The sequence below is a fragment of the Labrus mixtus genome, chromosome 5 (genome assembly GCF_963584025.1).
Source record: "Labrus mixtus chromosome 5, fLabMix1.1, whole genome shotgun sequence".
Lineage (NCBI taxonomy): Eukaryota > Metazoa > Chordata > Actinopteri > Labriformes > Labridae > Labrus > Labrus mixtus.
In genome coordinates, this window is record NC_083616.1 from 19,835,158 (window position 1) to 19,847,915 (window position 12,758).

A 12,758-nucleotide genomic window follows, 5' to 3' on the forward strand; every position below is an offset into this window, starting at 1 on the left:
CTAACACAACAATGCAGCGCGAGTTGTTTTGGTTTCATGCTGTGCTCAAGGGCGACATCTGCTGGATCAAAAAATCGCATATAAAGCCTTTAAAAGAGGAGATATCAACTTTAAAAATCTGAAATTTTGCAACATACTACTATAAACCTTTTTTCTCTTAAACAACTGCACTATAACATAAACCAAAGCATCCTAGATACATTTATATAAGCAACTTGATACTGCAGCATAGCAAAACAAGTTCAACACTATGTGCCCTGTATTTAACACCTGGGCATCAATAAGTACTGATCAGTAAACATCAAAAGGGCAAATTCAACAGCATGAGGTGCAGCTCAATCTTTTGTTCTCATCCGACACTTTCTCTGCCCTTCATCTGCACGTCATGAAGCTCCATGGGGATCAGGGGCTGCTGTTGCCCTGAGCAGTATTGGGTGTGTGAACGCTAACTGACAGACAGACAACGATCACGCACACAAATACAAAGTTTAAGTGGACTCAAGAGAATGGGCTAGCTATGATGGTGTAACAAGCCCCAGCTGTTGCCCCCACAGGAGTCAGAGGAGGTGCAGAGGAACTGTCTGCAGGTACAGAATCCATTTCATCTGGACACACACACACACACACACACACACACACACACACACAAGTAGAGAAATGCAAGTTGCTATGGAAACGCCTTGCCAATTCAGCAAACTTAAAGAGGGGAACCGGCAGTCTATCATAGATAAGCGGTGTCCTGCTCGGGATTTTCCATTTCCTCACCAGGCTTTGTGTCTGGCTGCTTACATACGGGCCTGTGTGGATTATTTTGTCAGGCTGAGAGGAGGAAGTGCAGACACACATCCCTGACTAGCCGGCATGCAGAGAGGAGGCCCTGCTCGACACATCATCGCTGGTTGCCATGGTAACAAAAGGATAGGAAGATGGCTGGGAGCAAGTTAGCTGGTTGGCATTTATTGTATCCTGTGTGAAGTGTGCTGTAGGGCTGGGTGATATATCGAGTTTTTAAGATATATCGATATATTTTCAATCCAGGGTAGGACAATATCTTTAATATCGATATATTTCATGTTGCATTAAAATAACGTTATATGTTTCTTCTGTAGAGCTGCCAGTTCACCTATTTCTCATCTCACTGTCTCTCCCTCTTCACCCTGCTCCTCTCTCTCTCTCTGAGCCAAACTCAAAAAACACAACTGTATTTATTTTGTTATGCAGAAAATGAATTAACTTCACAAACAGGTAGTTTATTTTCATGTACATGTTGAACTTAATAATAATAATAAATTAGATTTATATAACTGACTGTTAATAGAAGACATATCGATATATATCGAGTATCGCCATTCAGCAAAAAAATATTGAGATATCAGTTTTGGTCCATATTTCCCAGCCCTACTGTGACGTAGTGCTTTTGATAAAGGTAATAATTTAGAGGATGCCGATTATACGCAAAGAAAATGTAACCTCTTAAGAGCTGATCTGTAAAGACATTAAAGGAATAACAATCAAATGGTAAGTGTAAAAAGGGTTAGAAGAGCCTAGCTCAAATATTCTTGCGTGACAACGGATGTAAATTAGCCTTTTGGCTAACTCTGGCATATTTACAGAAATGTTTATTAATATGCAATGTCCCTGTAAAATAATAAATAAAGAAATAAATGATATGACATTAACATATTTACATTTTTCCTGCAAACAAACTAGTAAACGTCAGGAAATCAAGTCCGGATAAAAAGCAAGTAAGGTTTTCATGCATTTGTGAAAAGTGCAGGCTTTCACAAATGTTGTAAGCAGACAGACAAAATGTAGCTGAGAAAAATATCCCCAACAATAACATCCATTCTTAGAAGAAATAACTCCAGAGTAACCCTCTTAACACTGATCCACCTGATCAAGTGCCCGGACAGAAAGGGCACAGCTCTCTGCTGTTTATTAGGATTTGTACATTCTTTTGTTCACAAACTATAACCACTTGGATTTCTTCAACAAAGCCAAAAACAAATACAGTCTTACTCATTTCCATGTGTAAGACAAACAGCAGAAAGGACATTTATTGGCACAGGGGTTAAAGTTGGGCTTTATGATTATAAGATGGAACTTTTGTGCATGAAGTTAATTGCATCTATACAGTTTCTTGAAAATGAAAAGATTTATATTCAAAGCAAAATTGTATGTCAAAACAACAAACTGTATTTGATGTTCCTCATATAATGTGTTAACATAAATATGAATATAAGTGGTATTTTTGACATTTTCAACAATTATTTCAAGTTTTTTTTTGTTTTAAACAAACATGAAACAAAAAAAAGTTTTGAACTTCTCCGAAGTAAAAATGTGCTGGTTTTCTTACTGGTTGTTTTTATATAACTGCCAACATGTATTGACGTTTTTAATTCTTGTTGTGATAATACAATGTGAATGTGCCATAGTCACTTTTGAAGATTTCTAGGCAACATTTGGTTCCATTTTGTCACATTTTATACAATAATGATCAATACATAAATTAATGGCAGATGAGTCTTTAGCAAAAGCAATTGTTAGTTTCAGTAGTTAATTAAGAGTATTTATAATTAATAATGAACTCTTGTCCACCCATTATTTTACTGTAAACCCCCTGGTGCATTGGTGAGATGCTGTCTTTCAGCTTAGGTGAAAGATTTTCATTGCTACTGTAATATGTTAGTGAAATGTGACAATATTGCAATTGTATCAGTTTTACTATAAAAATTGTGGAAAGAGAAATGAGAATATCAAATATTTAGCTAAGGAGAAAGACAAATGTGGGAAATTTAAGTAAGAGAGCAGTAACAAATGTGGCCAAAACCCCCAAAGACAGATCAAAACAACATTGCCATAGCAAAGTAACAAACTCAACACCAGCTCCAATAACAGCCTTATCTTCAGTGGATGTCGTCACACAACCAGCATGAGTAATATTCAAACTCAATCGATTAATTTGAATAAAAAATGATTAGACAAGACCAAATTCTTCCAGAGACTGTTCCACTAAGTCAAGCATCAAAATATGTCCGACACTCACTTATGTACAGTGAAACAAGTGAAGCAGAAAAGCAGCAGAAGAAACGTTTATATCATTGTCTTTTCTACAGTGTATGTGTTGTAAGTGCCCTAGCTGAGATTGGCCGTACTGCCTTTTTCACTGACGTCACTGTGGTGAGATAAGCAGGAAGAGCTGGGGATGTTACAAGTAATGTGCAAAGTTATTATAGCTGGCCTGGTTTCCTTCTTCTCTGACAGGCAATCTGTGCTACAGGTTACATTGAATACAAGCTACTGCAAAACTCATGGCCTGTTTTATCCCGTATGAGTCTAACAATAGTAGATGAAGGGAACATATCAGTCACATTGAGTTTTACTGAAATAGTGTAAGTTAAAAATCATAAAGAGCAAGTCCACATTGAAATGAATATTGTTTACAATTTATCAACTGCAATTTTTTTCAACTAATGTCCATCCACTCACCATTTTGATTGGCACACAGGCCAGGTCCTCATCTGTGACCGGTGTATCGTCACTTTCCACGACATATATACCCTTCCTGGACAGTGACTGGATGACGGACAGGTGAGACTGAAGAGACGCAGCTTGCTCCGTCTTGAGGATGAGGGCACAGACACGACAGTAGAGCTCGCAGGACAGCAGCAGGTGGATGACAGGAGGCTTTATGTGTTCCTGGTCGTACTGGTCTGTGTAGAACGGGTCCCTCAGGTCCTCTGGAATATGGTCTGCAAAGAAGGAAGTGTTGAGGTGAACCATGTGGTTTTGATATATGCTCATAAGATGAAGGTATCAAATTGTGACCTGACCCTTGAAGACAAATATATAGGTTAGCTGATGAGATCATGTTTAACAGCAGAAAATGAATGACAACATCTCCCTTTCTGCCTCAGCTTATACACATCAGGCTACAGGCTACAGAAATGCTACAAAGCAAAGCGTTTTACATGGAATATTTGCTCTATGCCAGCTTCAGTTTACTTGGGAGTAAACATGGCCGTTTGTTATTGTAAGTCACAGCTTATTGCCTCAGGAGCACGTTTGGAAACAGATCCTTTCTAACACTGGAGCCACAATGATCTACACAATGGAATCTTTTGCTTTAGATGTGAGGTCATTTCAAAACCAGAGCCCACAGCCAAATAAGGGCAAAGGATGAAGCACTGGACTTCTTGCATGCACAGACCAAATATATACTTTTACTATCCACCTTTTATGGAGTCTCAAAACAGGTCTAAAATACTGCACAAAACCTGTCCTAGAGCATGCTCTACACAAAACGGTGTGGCGGCAGAAACATTTGTTAATGTGTTAAATCTGTTTGCGAGCTGCAGTAACATAGCTGTATGTGTGTATGTGATGTGTTCTTAGAGTCTGCTCTGACTGACAGAATAAAGAGAACTCCTCATCAGCAATCTCCTGTTTGCAAAAACAGGAAAGCAGGCAGGCTGCTTCTTGCAGCTGCTTTTGTGGATGATAATTCACTGAGCACTATTACTGTATGCCAATATGAGGAAGTCACAAAACTTGGTTTTGAGATCTTTTGAAAAATGTTATAGCAAAGAGAATTATATAAATGTAAAGCATTACCAAGCAAGACTGAACAGGATGTCAGCTTAGAACTGCCAAGTTCTGGACAACTTGAGTCACAATACCTTAAAAACATGTTTAAATAAAACTTTGCTCTGTAATTCAACTGTACCCTCTACAGCTTTTGGAGGATGTGAAGGACTTTGATAGTTTTTCACATGAAAGATGTTAACAGGGTCAGATGGAAGTAATTTTGCAGTTGTTTTGTGGTCTTTATCAAAATATCATTTGTGGTGCTGTTTCAGGAGGTCGTCTGCATAGGTAAATGTCACCCTGCAGTGATGCAGATATGACTTGTAACACGATGTCTTTGACTATCATTAATTTATGTGCAGAATACACGCTGAAAAGAATGCAGGTGAGATCCCAAACTTGACATTAAAGGGGGGGCATTCCTAGGTTCCAAAACATTTCGTCCTTGTTTTTGTGATTCATTCAAAGCGTAGCCATGAGCTTCTCTTCTGATGATTTATTTTGGATTTGCACGTTACATCACAAGGTGTTTCACAGTGTCATCATCTGCTGATGCAACTTATGAAGTAGGAATCTCGCGATCAAGATATTTTGGGCACAATCCTGGCCCTTTGATTTGAAGGATTGAATACTATACTTATATTTAAATAAATAGGTGTCTGAGGCATTGCAACTAGTAGCTGTGGATAACTGAATCTTATTACTTAGGTTTTTATGTTCTGATTGATTTAAAATCCTGATTCCAAATCAAGTTGATAAGCCACAATAAAATTACTGAAATTATATTTTGTTTCTGTTGAAAATAAACCCCAGAAAATACTCAGTTTCCTCATTTTTAAAGCTTATAAACAATCTCTTACATTCACACAAATCATTACCCAGACTAAATTTATTAAGGCCTGTGATCAGCCAAATGCATTTAACTTTATTAGGCAACAGCTGATATGATCCGTTGGGAATGTTTGTCAATTTAACCAGGATGGCAACAGTAAGCTCCTGCCATATGTTTGTACATTGCTGTCTGCGAATGAGAAGTAGTTTGGTTAGAATGTCCATTTATTCCCTAGTACACTCAAATACTTTTAGACATTTGACTCTTTTACCTTCATATACTGCACTGCAAAGTCCAGCTATAAAGGAGAGTAGAACTACACACGTAGAACTACAAAGAACCTCCCTGATAATGCAATTATGAAGATGTATTGATTTGCGACAACAATCAGCCTGCACTGTTTATGACATGCAGCTGTTATGTTACTAGCTGCTCATGCTCAGATCAAATCCATCCTCTATACCACGTTCCAATCCACATACATTACAACACAAGCCTCATCAATATGCTGTCTGTCACCACATACACATGCTGCAAAAAATGATGTCATTGTTAAACAGCATTTACCCGTAAGGCAGAAAACCCAGCAGTGTGGAGAGCAATGTCTGTGTAAATAAACCCATTAAAACAGTGGGAGTTATCCTGTGTGAAAACAAAGGGGTCTGGTTAGGGCGCGACTTCACGTTTGACTTCATTCCAGGGACACTGATGTTTTGTGGCAGCTGCTCCCCATCCTCCTTCAACCAGAAGCCAGGCAGATAAATGTTGGGATGGGGAGGAGCATGAGGATAGGGGCCTGGCAGCAAGACCCAGGATGTGGGTCATCCAACCGTGATCAGCACAAGCAGGGGTGAGAGCAGGGTAAGGACCAGCAATGTGCCTGCAACTGTGACAGGTGCTTGCTCTTGCTGGCAGTGTGTTTGGCTGTCTGACGCTCGCTCAGGCGGGCAGCAGCTGTGGCACATGCAGAGGGCAGTAGGACAGGAGGGCATGAACACAAACCCAAACCTGCACCATCAAAACCGATCAGGGAACCCATACTGATGAATACACACGAGACGCACTTGAATCCCTGACAACCCCCACATTGAGACAGACAGCATGTCTTCAATATGGAACTACATCGCTCTAACTGTTGACATGGGACTGTTCCTGTAGCAATGTCACAAACACCATGAGCCATAGGGTGAACATCAAATGGGCCAAGTATATTCAGTTCCCATGGGAGGATGATAAGTCCAGGCCACGAGAGCTTTTGGGATTAATATATGCTCTTCATTGTACAGGAGATAAACAGCATCTCCACCCATCTTCATTTGTGTGATGCATCCTTCTTGTTAGTACAGAGATGTTGTTATTATATTTCAGCCTGCACGGTGAGCTTGGGCCTATGATGACAGACTGAGAACTGAGCAAGCAAATGCCTACAAGCATCAGTCCTCTGGGAATATAGGAGTCTAATTCATTAACCTTGCAGTAAATACAGCAAAAGGATGGCTTAAGAAAACAGAAAAAAACAAAAGCTTGACTACCACAATTTGTTTGATCTTTCAAATTCATATCTAACTGGCTTTTGTTCACAATAAATGCTTGAATTGCATTAAGAAATCTAATGACCACAGAAAACTAAGAGACAGCAGCACACTCAGGACAGTTTGTTTCAGGGCGAACTCACACTCACTAGGCAATCCGTACTGTGCCTAAAGTCCAGTTGGTTTGACTAGTGTGAGTGCTCAGATCTGATCTGATCTGAGCTCAAGATATCAAGCACGGTACACTTCCTCAGCCCTGGCACGCTTGGAAGGTGTGTTTCCGCATGGTACAGTTCATGCATGAGCACAAGCACAGGTACACAACGTGGACAGTCTTTATTATAGAGAAATCCCTGACTGTTCCGGCTGTATCTGACTAAAATGACTCAAAATAAGCCACAAAGTCAGTAAAATAGCACTCATGTTCTCTGTGCTGTTCTCCAATGTGCGGACACAGACTCAACAGCACATCTCTTAATTTTTTTGTACTTTTTATTTTCGAGTCCCCCTGTCTTGTAAACTAAGAATTAGTTAAGCCATGCATTTGACGTTATGTACAAAAGGTAACAGTGTGTGAAGGCCAGCGGGGGAATGGGGAGGGGGGGGGGGGGGGACAACTTTGTCTAGTGTGAGTGCATCCTTAACCTCTACAGTAGTGAAAGATGATTTGAACAGAGTCTACACTGTTACAGCAAACATGCAAAGCAGTGAATGATAGGACGTGTGCATCAGATAGCTGAGGTTTATACTGACTTAGCTTACGTGCTTTGATAAGCACATGGGATTTAATATAATAGAAAGCCTTTTTTGTCATTGTATAAGGACACAACACAATTAAGAGCACCACTCCTAGTTGGTAGCATGGAATGTAGAAAATCAAAAGGTAAATACCAGCCCTGCACTAATAACAACAGCGGCATCATGTAACGTTAAGCCAAAAACTCTTTCAGGATTTCACAGATGATTGAACACCTGCCAAACAGTCAGGATGAAAATGTATTATGTGAATTCAGTCTCAGAGAATAATTAGGTCAACATCCTCACACAACAGGATTTTTCTCATGGTTTATATATCTATGTATATGTGGGTACAAATAAAGACACACTGGACCGCAGGGCCCAAATTAATTTCCAGTACAACTGATCTGAAGATGTGCCAACTCTACTGGCTAGATACTGTATGTAATGCCAATTTAAGAGAAATAAAATCCTCATTTGACGATCAATTGCCTGAACTTCTGAGTCTGTCCATCAACACTTTCACTGAAAATACATTGAGATGTTTTTTAATGACTATAGTTAGCACCTTAAAAACATTTTTCAAAACAGTCTAGTCTAGACTAATAACTTTTTGCTAATTTTAATACAAAACTGACAACTCATGCATACTTAAAATGTCACTTCTATAGCATTTAACATAATTATGAATGTGTTGAGGTGACAAAAAGCACAAGATATATGCAATAAAAAATGAACACCCATTTCAATTCCATGGGAACTTGAAGGCTGTTAGATCTAAAGCCACAAATAAACTAGACCTTAAGGGTCGTGCTTTAATTGATACAACTCAAAGTAGTACTGAATGTATTTAAATCCTAACTGCCACAACATCACACAAGACAAGGCCTAGTTTCTAATGCCATCCAAACAGGCAGTAAGTGACTTGCAGTGTAGATCAGTATTTTCCATGCCCAGTCTACAGTCTAATAAATATAGACTAATCCTCACTCAGTGCCTGTCACTCAGTCTGATTTGGGTTCAATCTCACTGGCCATCCAACAAGAATGGAAGGATCTGTTGAGTCAGAGATGGAGGCTTCAGTTGCCAAGTGTCATGGGGGAATTAGTGTTAGCTTGACCGCTCACATACATACATATTTTTTCCCCTCTCACTTTCCCTGTCAATGTGTCACCACTGAAGAGCTGCAGAATCTTCTGACAGCAGTATGTGGACGAGAGTTAACACACTGTTGCAGCAATAATATTCAAAATACTACATATACTACATGAATAGGAGGAAAATATGCTGCTGTTAGTATTAAACTCTCTGTGGTCACAAATGCGCTTCCTGTTAAGAATGAAATTCTAGATTGTAATGGATACTACCTTGTTATTAATCATAAAGCCAACTGTACATGTAAAGAAGACATAAACCTGTCGTTTGTGTTGTGTGAATGTTAAATAAATTACTTACCAATTCCATAGGCTTTAGCAAAAAGCCACCGCAGGTTGGCAGCTATTTTTGCCCTGGCGGAGTCATACATCTCCAATGGTACAACGTCCATTGTGCCTTCTGCAGCACCAGTCAAATCCACCTTTCTCCTGATACTGTCCCCGCCAGCACACAGATCAACATCCATCCTAAAAAATAAAATGAAAAATCATGTTTTATAATCACTATTAGTCTGATCATACTGCTTATTCAGAGACACACGCCAAATACCAGGCGTAAGACTGCCAAGTGACAATTTCCTCTGCATGTGTTATGTAAACAGCCGGACACTCTGTTAGAATTGAATAAATAATGAAATAAAATCAGCATCTGATGTTTGTTTGCAAAATGATGTTTTTGGTGCTACTGTTAATCCTCCTTTAGTGGTCAATTAGAATTAGGATTACATCTGGTGGCTGAGACACAAGTACTAAAGTAGCATCCTGGCAGGCGTGATCACATTCATTATGTCAAATCCTAAATGAAAGAGTGGAGACAGGAAGTATAACACACCTTGCTTAAAACTAGTGGTATTGACTGGACTAAAATACATTCCTTCTTCCAATGAATTACCACATTAGTTGCTTGAACCAAAATCCCTTGCAAAGAATTTTGACTACTGATAGTTGATAAGGCAAACTACTCCAACAACTTCAATTTGTCACAGAATATCCTAAACACTGCAGCACGACTCAAGATTATAACCCTCGCCAAGTGGAAGAAAACTAAGCCAGTGACTAAATCTTTATGAGTTAGAGTAATCATCAGTAGTTTAGTCATGTTATATTTAAATTACTGCTACTCAATTCAAATTACTTTTACAACTAAACACTATTTGCAGGGTATGACGCTGATATATCATCAGATAAGTTAGAGCACTTTTTATTAGCCATTTCCCGTTGCTTTGGCCACTTGTTTTGAGTGAATTTATTGTTTTTTTTATTTATTGCACCTGTATATTTGCACACTTGACTACTTTTTTTATAATAATTATTTATTTATCTATCATACTATGCACTGGCAGAGCTAGTATTTTGTACTGTTATCTATGAGTAACAGCTACTTATGCACATGGACCATCCAGACCACTTTTTTTATCCTGGCTATGTATTGTGGGCTCATGTTGTTTTTTTGTATGGGTGGGATATGTATATATATATATGTGTGTTGTGTTGTGTGTTTGTATGTATGCTGGCTGCTGGAACACCTACATTTCCCTGCTGGGATGAATAAAGTATATCTTATCTTTATCTTTATCTTATTTACACTGAAACCAAAAGGACGTTCAGTCCACTACAGCATCAGTCATTTATTTAGAGGATTATGATTTTAGAGAAAGTGGGGCTCTCTCAGACACGCTTTCAAACTAAGGCCTTAAGCTATTAATTTTGTTTCGCCAAGAAATAAAGTTTACCTCACAAAAGTTGATGTTATCATCAAACCTCACCATTATGTTGCCATTCACGGCCCAAAGCTAGATTGTTAGAAAAGCTATTATCAACGAGATTAGTTGTATTTATGGCGTTACTGTGCTTGTGTTATGACACTATTACTAATCAGGGGACAGTGGTTAAGTGACACTGTTCACATTTGCCTAACTATAGGTTGGCTAACATGCATGCAAATGTCAAACAGCTAACTAACAGAGAGGCTAACAGTTAGCTTGCTAATATACTGTAACGTTGCGGCTGCAGCATTTATCGGCCCTATGAATGACGTTAGCTAGCTGGCGAGACATTACCTTGATAGGTGTGGTGTTTTTCCAAATCACCCCTCCGTTTCTTCAGGGTAAACAATCAACCAAGGACCCGCCTCACTTCACAGTGGCCTGCAGTGTAGAAAACACACCAGCAGCAGCGACGCATCATAGCCAGCTAATAATGCTAACTGCGAGGGAGGCGAGTGTGGACGGTCTCCTCCCAGCAACAAGACCCCTTCCGCGGCCTGCGTGACAACCGCTCCACGGCAAGGCTTTCGGTTTCAACAAGCGCCAGGCAGGAAAAAAAAGGAAAAGGACTCTCCAATGAAGAAACACGACGTACAGAGGCTCCTCGGTTAACAAATCTATCTTTGCACCAAACCTCCCATGTTAGGAAATATGTGTAGATATCCTGGTGGCTGGGGAAATGTTGAGAGAACCGGCGGTGTGTTCGCGCTCTGCCCATGGAAATGTAATTATCATCCCAGCCTCTGTAACAAAAAAAAAAGCAACGTCTGCGCATGCGTGATTACCTGCCAGACTGTTTTGGTAATGCTGGTTAATTGTCAGAGATAAACTAATCATAACTCAATCCTATTATTGTATTTAATTTACTTTATGAGCTTAAACACCTTCATTCGTTTAGTGTCTGTTATGTTAGCTTGTATTTAACTCCACTAAATTCTAACTAAAATCTATCTGACAAAGTTGACAGAAATCACGGTCATGTCCAGGTTTTGGCTTAGGGTTAAAGGCTAAACCCACCCTTAAATCACTTATTAATTTAAATATGAAATCAACACAATTTATGTACACGATTTACTTTTGTCCTCTTGTTTTGTCCTGGTGACACTGACTTATGATGCCATCTAGTGGTAAAATTTGCTAACACAATTTGAGACATTTCAGTGGTTATGTGAAGCAGTTGGAGTGTGAGCAACTATTTTTACACTTCACAAACTTTTGTTACTCAAGCAATCACCTGTAAAGTATGTAATTGGAATAGTATTGGACGGATCTGAGAGATCATAGGTCTAAAGATCAGAGAAATATGCTGATCTCTGATGAAGAAGAGAAGAGCCATTCAAGCTCTAGAAAAAACTTGAGGGGCAAAGAAGTGCTAGATCTCAAATGGAAAAAAGGCAATGGAGGAGTAGCAAAATAGAAAAAGAAGTCCTTGCAAATGCTCTTCAGAAGGAGCAAGCTTTCAGAGCCAGCCTCTGGGTTGAAATTCAGTGGATGATCATAGAAAGTCTCAGAAAGAGCTGAAGCGGTCAAAAGAAAAACTGACAGGCAAAATCAGTTAAATGTCCTCTGAGCTTAAAAAGAAAACAAGGAAATCAAGATGCTCAAGATAAATTTGGAGGTGTTCCTTATTTAGCAGGAAGAAAAGGTTAAATTGTGCTGAAAACAAGGCACTGATGGACTTCCTCATTGAGCAGTGGAAGGGAAGTCTTGGGAAAGACAAAGAAATAATTTCCCTGCAGATTGTTTTACAGGTGAGATGTTGTTTCTGCTTGGTCTTTTCCAGCCTGTCGCACCTCCTACGGTGCCATTTGGTCAGCTGCAGGGTCGTCAGCTGGAAGCCGCCGTTCACTGATGTTTCGCCTCCTAAGCCAGTACATCTCCCGGCAGGGGGGCAGTGGCTTGTTGGGGTCATCTCCCCGCCAACCCCCTGCAGCTGCCTCTATCGGGGTGTTAGCCCCCAACTGATGTCCTTCCTCCGGAGCCAAAGCCAGTAGCTGGATTTTTCTGCTTCTTCTCCTAACTCCCTAAATACTTTGGGTTCGATCAAGTGGTGCCAGCACTGCGGAGAAGTTGGACAACCGCACTGCTGACAAAGCCCCGGCATCCGACCTCCACAGGATAGACCCTAGCCTTCCAACCTGCCTCGCGG

The 12,758-nt window shown here is 39.8% G+C and overlaps 1 protein-coding gene across 4 annotated transcripts in view; it reads right to left on the reverse strand.

Moving 5' to 3' along the window:
* camsap1b (calmodulin regulated spectrin-associated protein 1b) overlaps positions 1 to 11,320 on the reverse strand; it is a 28,760-nt gene extending 17,440 nt beyond the window's left edge. For 3 of the 4 annotated variants that reach the window (XM_061038433.1, XM_061038432.1, XM_061038430.1), the window contains exons 1-3: positions 10,899 to 11,320; positions 9,145 to 9,311; positions 3,490 to 3,752 (exon numbers count right to left, since the gene is read on the reverse strand). In XM_061038433.1, the coding sequence (XP_060894416.1) occupies positions 3,490 to 3,752; positions 9,145 to 9,311; positions 10,899 to 10,900 (432 nt within the window). In that variant the 5' untranslated portion in view covers positions 10,901 to 11,320. The remainder of the gene's footprint in view (positions 1 to 3,489; positions 3,753 to 9,144; positions 9,312 to 10,898) is intronic. The other variant, XM_061038431.1, reaches the window with a different exon arrangement.
* Between the last annotated feature and the right edge of the window lie 1,438 nt (positions 11,321 to 12,758).